The sequence below is a fragment of the Fundulus heteroclitus genome, chromosome 7 (genome assembly GCF_011125445.2).
Source record: "Fundulus heteroclitus isolate FHET01 chromosome 7, MU-UCD_Fhet_4.1, whole genome shotgun sequence".
Lineage (NCBI taxonomy): Eukaryota > Metazoa > Chordata > Actinopteri > Cyprinodontiformes > Fundulidae > Fundulus > Fundulus heteroclitus.
This window is the reverse complement of record NC_046367.1, coordinates 26,706,380-26,717,365: the sequence shown is the minus strand read 5'-3', so window position 1 is coordinate 26,717,365 and position 10,986 is coordinate 26,706,380. Positions and strand designations below refer to the sequence as shown.

The 10,986-nt window shown below is 42.7% G+C and overlaps 1 protein-coding gene across 1 annotated transcript; it reads left to right on the top strand.

Annotated features, from left to right (window-relative positions):
• Positions 1-238: 238 nt before the first annotated feature.
• On the top strand, positions 239-10,676 carry nfe2l2a (nuclear factor, erythroid 2-like 2a). The gene is made up of 5 exons (XM_012871134.3): positions 239-496; positions 6,225-6,491; positions 6,754-6,846; positions 6,925-7,113; positions 9,074-10,676. Exons 1-5 carry the CDS (start codon positions 461-463, stop codon positions 10,352-10,354), a joined length of 1,866 nt encoding a protein of 621 aa, XP_012726588.2. The 5' UTR covers positions 239-460; the 3' UTR covers positions 10,355-10,676.
• The last annotated feature ends 310 nt before the right edge of the window (positions 10,677-10,986 follow it).

Here is a 10,986-nt window from a genome sequence, read left to right as displayed (position 1 = left end):
CGCCAAGCTTCCTCTGAAAGCTGCAGAAAGAAACATATTCAGATACATATCACAAAAAAAATAATATTTAGTTTGTTTTCACAAGTCTATTATTACGTTAGAGTACACGCAACTATATTCTGTAATATCCCTGTCTGGCAGCGAGTGTGTTAAAATTGTAATTATCACTCGTTCTCCTGCGCATGCCCACAGAGTCCTCATCTCCAGCCTCATAGGTCGTCGTGAGTGGGACGATCCCGGCGCCGCAGCTCGGTGGGCAGGGCCTTCGGTTCCGTAACGCTCACAAGCTCTGGAGGAAGCAAGGTTTCCCGAAAGTCAGCTGCGGCGGCCCCGGCGGACAGGACAGGCTCTGTACCACTCGCCATTTTTGAACCTGGCCTTTGGGGGAGTAACGCGCTTATTTATCACACATAAGCCTTTTATTTTTTCTTCCTTTTAACACACAGGACAGCTCTCCATAATGATGGAAATGGAGGTGATGCATTCAACCCAGCAGGTAGGCTTAAAATTTTTTCTAAAAGAAAACCTGATTTCTAGAAGAGATAAGCCTTTCCACCCAAGTTTCTTTCTTATATAATTACACTAAACATTTGCTTCTTGGAAGTTACATTTGTCTTACAAGAAATAAAAGACAAGGGGAGCTCACTTGTGTTTTAGGTATAATAGAGTATAAATAACAAACTGATGTGCCCAACCAAATAACATTAAAAACAAGCCGCACTTTCAGTTCTGCAAGTCATTCACTTGTGACGTTTATTCCCCCACAGGAAAATAAGATGAGCATTTTTTTTTTCTGTTAATAATCTGACTTATTAGGGGTTCCAGGTGTTAAAGCAGCTGTTTTTATATCTATCACCTTCGTTGAGGTGAAGTTTTGTAAATAGACAACCTGGACACTCGAGTGTTCGCTCATAATTGTTCACTCCTCCTCACCCCCCCCCTCCTTCCTCCCCTTCAAAAGCATGTGATCCCATATCTGATTCACACAAGCTTCTTCTAACCACAGCTACGTTTTTTTTCTTCTTTTTAAGGCTTGTGATCTTTTTGAAGTTCCGATTTTTTTTATTTCTTTCTTTTCACTTAGCTTCAAACTTATAAAAAGAGAGAAATGTACATGTATCTCTTTAGTGGAAACGTTTCTTATTATTTTTTTTTAATTATTATTTCTTTTGAATTGGCCTTACTTAGATTGATGAAATCAACACAAGCCTTTTTCTTTGGGCCACGTGATGACAGTAAAGAGGTAGTGAGGAGTAGCCACCCTTATAAATGTGCTGGCCTTCCTTATTGCCTCAAGGTCCCATTAAGGAAAAACCTACTTATATGGGAGCCATATGGTTAGGAAATGGGTTGTATGATAGATCTGGTTGAAAAATAAATACCATGTTAGTAAACTTTTCTAGGTTTGATGCAGGATTATTTTATGTTGAATGCTGAGCCGCGGGACCCATACGTGTCTTAGATGTGTTGCACATCTTGAGATTGTTTTCCTAATACCCGTTTGAAACCAAGTTAAGCTCTACACAGACTGCCCCACAGGGCTTTCGCTTAAGTGGGTAGAATTTACTCAACCCAAATGAGTCCCATACACGAAGAGAAGGGAGTCCAGGCCCGCTTAGGGCCCATCCAGACTTTTGCCAAAATCTTGTTGGCTTGACATATGGACGGTATTTTGTTATTGATGTGAAACGTAAGAGAGGAAAAGACTAGTTTCAACGATTTGTTAGATTTATTTATTTACTTTCCAAACCAATATTTACATATGCGTCCATTAAAGCTAGGGTCGGGGAATTTTAATGGAAGTTTTCCCAAAATCCCTTTTTGAATAACTGCGCATGCGGCAGACCGGCTTACCTTGCTCTTCCGCTCTTCAGGGGGATCACGTCTTAAAAATCTCCCAAATCCTACTCTGGTCTTATTTCTTTCTACTGAGGCCTTCCTCTTCTTCTCATAAACATGAATACGGTTCGCTTCATGCGACTCTCGGCCATGTTCAAAGTGTGCGGTGAGAGCAGTGGAGCTACAATGAGCGGCAAACCGCTAAGCTAGCTGCTAACCTAACCGGATACATAAACACTAGGAGTGTGCATGCGCAGCCAGCAAGTGGAAACTATGAAGGAACGAGCACGGACACTGGCGTTATGTGAGCGCGACAGAATGATTGTAGGACAACCAATAGATAAGGCAATTCCCCTGGAACTTGAGGGACAGAGGGGAATGAAAGCAGGACCAAAAAACTGTCAAATCCAGGCCTTTCAGACCTAGGAGTATGGATTGGTTTGAGTTTTTACGGGCCTGCATCTCCCACAGAAAACCATTTTATAGCCTCAGACAAAACCATTTTTTTTGTCTGAGGCTATTCTATCTGTCGTACCTGTGGACAACCCCAACTAGAATCCCATTTTCAGCTCATTACAAATGCGTAAAGCTACAGTTTCCTGTTCAGAAACACTTTTTGTAATACTGGGTAAAATGGTCTTTTCATTCTGAAAGTAGTCATTACATTATCTATTCTAGTCCTGAGCAAAAGCCGTCTGCAGGCCCACACACTAAGGTTGGAGTATGTGGTATGTGTTTTTTTTTTGGAATGACTAAGGTCGGAGGGATATTTAGATGGCTTTTCAAGGCCCAACCTCCACACCTACACTTCTATGATAAAACCCTTGAAATTATATTTGTGCTCTCAGACCTCAGGATCATCTGACCATTAGCCACTCCTTTAAATGCTTTCTGGAGCCGCCCCCTGCTCGCTAAGTTTCGTCACTCTGGGTCAAAGGGTGGATTGTCCAGTAAGCGCTGATGAAATACGGTGTAATGAAGCACAGGAGTTGGCTCTCCTGTTCAGCCCTCCGTGTTTAGATAAATGAACGTAGATGTGCCACTGAAAACGAATCCACAGTGCGTGACATGTTGTGGTAATTTGCACCCCCCCCCCCCCCCCCCCCCATACACACACACACACACCCTCCCGTTTCAAACTGTTGGCACAGTTGGATGCTTATTGTCTATGAAGGACATTGGGAAATTTGAGCAGTTTCTGTGTGCTGGTGCCAGCGTGACTCTCGTGAAATCTACGTCACGAATACCTGACTTAAAAAGAAAAAAAACCTGAGCGCTTTAAGTCTTTACCACCAAATACTGTAAATGGCTCCATGTACCGAATATAAAGAGCACATGGTAGGAAACGTATGACACGGTGGACTCCTCTAAGTAGCTCACTTTGAGTGAAAGTGCCGAGCGTTTCCACTTTGTAAGCAAGCTTTTTAGGTCATGGTGTTTTTCAGGGACTTGTATGACCTGTTAGACGTGCCTGAAAGGTGTGACTAACCGTACAGAGCGTGCTGTTTTTTTTTTTTTTTTTTTTTTTAAGTTTGGAAAAACATCAACGACCACAAGTGTGCCATCAGATGTCCCGCAGACACATTTTAGCGAACTTCCTTATTCCTGTAGAGGCCATAATTTCTGGTTGTGCGCTCACCTTTCAGTCTGGGAGCCTGATATAAAGAGGGCAGCCTTGGTAATGTGTAATCCTTTCAGCGGTCGTGGTTCTGATGCAACACTGAGGCAAAGGGGGTTAGAGGGTTCCTATTTTGCAAGGCCCGGAGTCAGAAAGAGTGTGTCAACAGTGTCCAAAAATATACAGATGGCTCGTTTTTTGTTGGTTTGTATTAATACAGTAAGAAAGCATTTGTCAAAAGTGGGAAAAAAATAACATCCTCTTTACAGGGCATTGTTCTCCTTTGTTCTTGTTCAGTTTCCTTTTTCCTGCTCATATAACATAATAATAATAAGTAGTCCAACTCATAAGTTGTTGTTTTTTTTTTTTTGTAAGCAAAACTGAGGAACAAATCGGTCACATGCTGAGTGGGCTCAGGGCACGCCCCTATCTTGTGTTTATGCAACATCCTGACGTCTGGCGAAACTGTTTCCTTCTGTAAATAAAGTCTGGTGAAAAAGCCAAGAAGAGATGCAGAATAATTTATCCTTCTCAGCGTTGTTTAAAAAAAAAAAAAAAAAAAAAGAAAGGAAAAAAAAAAAAAAAAAAGGCCAAATAACATTCAGCCCTGCGAGGGAGAAATCTACAGGAAACAGTTTGAAAATGTTCTCCTGGTTGTTGCTGTGGCGGGCCTCATGTGGGGGCTGATGCTAATGTACTGACCGGAGACAAGATTTGTCTGTATAAATAAGGCACGGGCCAGGAGGAAGGGGGTTTCACGGAAATACAAAAACTTCATTTTTTTAAATGTATAACATGATTAGATTGCTTTAATTTTAAACAGAAAAGGCAGGAATGATATCCACTGTTGCAAAATATCATCGCTACGTATTAAAGTGGTACTAATGCTACTTATACCACGTGTTAAAGGTAGTGTTAAAGCAGTACTGTACATATTTCCAAACCGCTGAGAAGTGTAGTAGCTTTCTTTCAGCCAGCTGACTGACAGTGCACAGCAATAGGTGGGGGATGGGAAGTGCAGTCTAAAAGAGCTGGAGTTGGCTCCAGTCACATTTGCACTTTCTCTGGCGTCTCATGGAAAGGACTTTGATCTGTAGGTGAGTGGTTTTGAAGCCGTAGCCTTATGAAACCTCTATATATCTTGATACTGTTAACTCGGATAGGGGTAGATGCTTATCTAATTCAAGACAGTAAAAAAAAACTAGAAAATTAAACTGGGATTCTTTATATCATAGAAATATTTAGTTTATATTGCTTTTCCTCTATGCTTTACTATCCTATGTTCTAGCCTTAAATTCAACTTTAGTGTAGTTTATTCTTTTATAAGGGCTGCAGATAAGCATTAGCAGGCTAACAGTATCAAGACATCATGAATGAATATCTCTAAAATGTTTTATTACATGGTTCTCTGGGTTTAAAGTCCTTTTCTTGAGATGAAGCGAAAGCGCAGGAGTGATCGTTGTTTATTTTAAGCTGTATAGAGTAAATACAGTAAGAGTAATGCAGAGCTGCTCCTCCTCCACCTGTTGCTGCTCGCTGAAAAAAAACAAAAACTTTTTCCTCCCACTTACAAGAAGAACAAATTAACCTGTTTGGCAGTAATTCGGATTGAGAAAAGACCAGAGACATGGTGTGAAAACTAAAGGAGCTCCACCCATTACTCTCATTGGGTTAACACCCGTGGCATATCTGATAAGGAGCCGACTGCAGGCTCTGTCTCAGCCCAAAAGTTATCAACCAATTAACGGCGGCTAGTTGTCTAGTTTTTCTCGTTGGTCCGACCTGCCGATTCCAGTTTTGACCGACTCATGTTCTCTCTTTTTCTATGTTCTGTGAAATGTAACAAAAATAGAGAAAATATAGCTCCAATCGACCTCAATTAAGTATCAAAACATATTTATATTCACTTAAACTGAGAAAGGTGCACAGATTGTTGGTTTATGTGGTTATAGAGAAAAAAATTACTTGACTTCTCAGTTTTGAAGCATTTAATAATTAAGAAAAAAAATAAACACTTTTGACTTATCGGAGCTGATCAAGGGACTGTTGGCCGATTCTGATCTCTGGTTGACTGATAAGGGTTAGACTTGTTTTACTCCACTAATAAAAGAATATCAAAAAAGTTTAATATTCTGAGCAAAAGGCACAGTAAAACTACTGTGCCTTTTGCACTACTAAATTAATGCAAAAAATCCAAACATTAAATGTTACATTTACCAACATTATTATTAATAACCCAGGCTACATATATTATGTTTGCAGCAGTAGGAATATTGTTGCTTTTCTGTTTTAGATGCAAGCAATGAGAGCATGTTACACGCTTTGTTTTAAATTACTTTTTACTTGTGGTATTTGCTGATGCCTGAGCTAAGAAACGTTTTTTTTTTGTTTTTTTTTATCCAAGTGATAGCACAAAGCAAAACTTTAAATTACCATTAGCTTTTCAGTGGAACACAAGGATTCACACCTCTGTGTAATTAGATGGGTATAAGAGGATCAGATGAAGATTTTGTGGGTGTCTGGTGAACAATGGAAACAGAGAAGTACATTTATTATTCATCCTGCTTCTTCCCCTTGACATCCATGCCAGCGCTGTTGTCGGTGAGCCGATATGCGGCGACAGGGTGTGGCGGGAGCAGCAGCCACGTACAGTATATCACAGCGGGGACTCGGTCTCGTTCATTTCCAGGCTGTAGCATCGCTGTAGGACTGCAGAGCAGGCTCGCAGCACTCTGAGCTGGTCCTGTGTTTGTTTTTTTTTTCCCAGGACATGGACCTGATAGACATTCTGTGGAATCAGGACATTGATCTCGGCGCCAGGCGCGAGGTGTTCGACATCCACCACCGCCAGAAGGAGCATGCGCTGCAGAAGCAGCTGCAGCTGGAGGAGGAGAAGAGGCTTCACTTGATGCGGGAGCAGGAGAAGGCCCTGCTGGCGGAGCTGCAGCTGGACGAGGAAACGGGAGAGTACATACCCCGCCCGCCACCCAGCGCCGCTCTGCAGCCGGCTGTCACACCCCTGGAGGTTACTCAGGTACAAGCGAGGACCATCATTACTCGTTGGGGGTGGGACACTCCCGCCTCATTTGATAGGCTGTGCCTGCGCTGTAGCTAGGTAACCTCTTCTTCTAGCATAATTACCACAACATAGGTCGGTCTGTTAGTTTTGCATGGATGTATTTGCGCTCCAACGGCTTCTCCAAGAAGGCCTGAACTGTCCTAAATTAAAAACCATCTCTTAAGTAGCTGCTGTCCCACGATGGATGTAACAGCCTGACGTCTGACTTCTGTTGCAGAATGCCGGCTTCACGCAGGAGACAGGTGACGGCATGTCGTTTGATGAGTGTTTGCAGCTGCTGGCTGAGACATTTCCCGTAGAGCAAACTCAGGTAAGAACCGAGACTCGCACACGACTCCAAAACTAACAGCCTAAAGCAGGACTTCAACATGTTTTTTCTGTCTCACAGACTCCCTCGGTGTGCCTGGAGACGCCTGCTGTTTCAGTACCCGCCAGCAGCACCATGATGATGATGTCCCCCGAGCAGCCGGCTCTGTCGCCTGCCGCCCTCTCCTCAGGTCAGCCGGCTCCGCCGCAGAGGATGTCTCCAGATCTGGAAGAGGCCTGGATGGAGCTTTTGTCCCTCCCTGAGCTGCAGGTATGATACATGGCTTTATAACTCCTCAGGCCTGCGTGTTGGAGTGAAAACCAAAAGAATACATGATGGCAGGAGCCTGGCATTAAAGGGACAAAAGTTGTTTTTTTGTTTGTTTTTTTGTGTGTACAGTATGGAAGTCAGAGTTTAATAACTCACGTGTTTACAGCTCATGTGTTCAGGGTTAAATGTTGGGACTTTTTCACAGTAATGATGGGTATGCTTACATTGTAATGCAGCTTTTATAGCGTTTGTCTAAAGGCGGTAGAACCAGAGAGGGAGCGGCACGCACAAAGCCGTTGCTTACTGGTGAAAAGGTGAAGATTTGCGTACGGTATTTTTTTTTTTTCTCAGTAGCTGCACCTCATGTTTCCATTAGCAAGTGGGTGGAGCAGCAGACTGGCTGTTGCTGCTGCAACATGCCACTCAGGAGACTGAACTGGTATCTTCACCATATAGTGAAGTCATAAAAATTAGAACATTACAGAAAGGCTAATTCGTTTCACTAAGGGAAACACATTATATAGAATACCAACACACAGACGTTTGTTTTCAAGCCTTTATTTCCGGTAATTAGGAGGATTTTTCTGGTGACCGCTAATAAAAATATAACATTCAAGATTAGAATATTACATTAGACCAATAGAGAATCATTTTTTACACAGAAACATTTAATACCCGCTTATTTTCAAAAGGTGCTTTTAATCTGACAAGCGAGCTGTATTTGGAATTTACTGAACGTGAGAGTATAGTAGCACAGATCTGTTGACTACTGATAAGACTGTTGTGACAAAAGTGGGATTATCTGAAATATCTTTTTTTTTTTTTTTTTTTTTTACTTCTTTAAACCGCCAAACGTGACGCTATGTTTTATCATCTGAATGGTTACTAGCATTTGGATGGCATGTTCTAGAAACTAGCTTCACCAGTTATTTCCTGTAAGACGTCGGGGAAGTGGAGAAACTGGTTCAGGTCTCACAAACCCAAAATGGGCTTTAGATAAGATACCAAATACTGTAAATACTCTTGCAAGAACAAAAACAAAAAAAATCTGGAAAATCAGCCTTGCAGAGCTGTTAACATTCTGGGGTTTGTCTCACAATCTAAATCTAAACATCAGTGTACTTTATTTGGATGCTGTGTGCTGGATTAATACAACGTAACCTATAAGTACAAAGTATAGGAGAAATGCCACATGGTTACAGAAATCTTTTACTAATAAAAATATATAAAGCCTAGGATGCATATATATATTCATCCCCCTGGATCAGTACTTTGGCAAACCACCTTTGACTGTTACAGCTTCAAGTCTTGGCATGTTTTCTTAGCAAGTAAATCTCCGTCAGATAAATTATAAAGTGTCTGTATGCATCAGTTTTCAATTTGTATGACTACACATTCTTAATTGCATTTAGTTCTGGGATTTGACTAGGCCATTCTAACTCAGTATGCATTGATCTGAACCACTGCATTGTAGCCAGTAGTTTCTGTGTTTAGCTCCATTTTACAATCAGCTCTAACCAGCGCAAACTATATGTGGGACTTGTTCTGGCTTGTTTCCCCAACAATGGATTTCCACTTGGATTAGATAGATTTATGGAGCGCAATACTGATTTTTGTCATGCCAGTTAGCTGGTTAGCTTAAAGTAGTCTTAACACAGTCGCTTTTCAAAAAAAAAAAAAAAAATTGGTTAAAGAAAAAAGAAAAGAAAACCATACATTTTTATTGCACTTTACTACTATACACTACTTTATGTTGGTCTGTGACATAAAATTCCACTAGAATAAATTAAAGTTGGTCACTACAGCTTGACAACATTTCTAGGGCTGTGAATACTTCTGCAAGGCACCATCGTTATCAGAATAACCATAATCCCACTCTATGCACACCTAAAACAGCAATATCTGAACTTTAACTTCTGTTTTAAACCTGTTTTCATTATTCGTTTGTTTTTCCTTCCAGCAATGCCTGAACATGCAAATGGAAGACACGCTGCAGACCACAAAATACCCTGACCCAGCCAGCGCTGAAGCACAGACTCCAAGCTATCCCAGCTATCCCCCAGTCCAAGCTCCTATTTTTAGCCAGCTGACCAGCATCAACAACGTCGAAACAAACAGTCTAAATGTCGGCCCCGCAGAGTTAATGAACACGTTCGATGGCGCCGTTCCCGGCATGCCTCCGTCGGATGCTTTCAGACAGCTAAAGGCAGACGCCCCCCAGCTAGATGCAAGCTTCAGCGGAGAAGGTTTCGACGGGGTGTTTTATCCTCCAGCTGAGCAGGACGAGTGCAGCAGTCAGCACAGCCAAGGAGAAAATGAAAGAATGTGCGACTCTCCCAACAAAGTCGCCTTTACGCACATGGACCTTTACAGCCTCTCCCCCGGGGATTCGATCCACGGCAGCAAACGGAGTCTGACAGCGGAACATCATGACTCGGATTCGGGAGTCTCCACCAGCGGAAGCCCGAACGCGAGGTCGCCGGGCAGATCCGTGCACGGAGGCGGGTCCCTTGGTTACAGTGACTCGGAGATGGAAGAGATGGACCAGAACCCTGGCAGTGCAGAGTCCCACTACTCTGACATGTTCTCGTTGAATTTCGAACTTGATCACCTCACGGCGTCAGAGCCGCAGTCGGAACTGACGGGGCAGCCCCAGCAGCAGGAAAAGAAACCTGAACACGGCGCGGCGGGCCTGGCAGAGGAGAGCGGCCAAGACGACGCTCCTTTCACCAAAGACAAACCCAAGAGGCGCTCCAACGGGCGTCTCACCCGAGACGAGCAGAGGGCCAAGGCCCTCGACATACCCTTCACCGTCGACATGATCATCAACCTGCCCGTCGACGACTTCAACGAGCTGATGTCCAAGCACCAACTGAATGAAGCCCAGCTGGCCCTGGTCCGCGACATCCGCCGCCGCGGCAAGAACAAGGTGGCCGCGCAGAACTGCCGCAAGCGCAAGATGGAGAACATCGTGGGCCTGGAGGGGGAACTCGACTCGCTGAAGGATGAGCGAGATCGGCTGCTGAGCGAAAAGAGCAAGAACACAAAGAGTCTGAAGGAAATGAAGCGGCAGCTCAACACCTTGTACCTGGAGGTCTTCAGCATGCTGAGAGACGAGAAGGGAAATTCGTACTCTTCCTCGGACTACTCCCTGCAGCAGTCGACGGACGGCAGCGTCTTCCTCGTCCCGCGCATTAAAAAGACTTTCAAGAGCGAAGAAAGCCACTTGTCTCCTTTGTAACCTGGTACTGCATCATAATTGGATACTATGCAATAACTTTGAATTCACTCAGCTTTAAACTTTAGTAGCTCGACAGCACTGCTGTAAATTCTGCTTACTCCTCGTGAATGTTATGTTTTTTTTTATATTTTACTTTTATACTCTTATATCCTCACAGATTCTTTCACCAATAGTTTGTAAATATAAGCATAACCTGCTTTTGAGATTAAGAATGTTACTGTACCTGTGTATATATGTATGTGAGCGTGTGTGTGTGTGTGTATATATATATATATAAAGATATATAAAATATATTTCTGTATGGCTCATGATTGATTGAATAATTTTTTTTAAACTTCCCTCTGTTTTGATGCCCATTTTTTTAATCCTGTCTTCTATGCTTTTAAATAAACTAAATATAAAAGTGTACATCTCGTTTTTTTTTGATGATTTAACTTTGCGCTTCACTTCGCTTCATGGCCTCAAGCTGTAGCAGATGGACGGCAGATGCTTCAACGGCCTAACAAATTGTTCCATAACACACCACATGGTAAAAGTCAGTTCTTAACCTGGAGGCTTTACTGAAAAGATCTTACAAAAACCTGCAAGTAAGATGAATTCTGCATGAAAACAAAAGAGCGACTGCTCCTAAT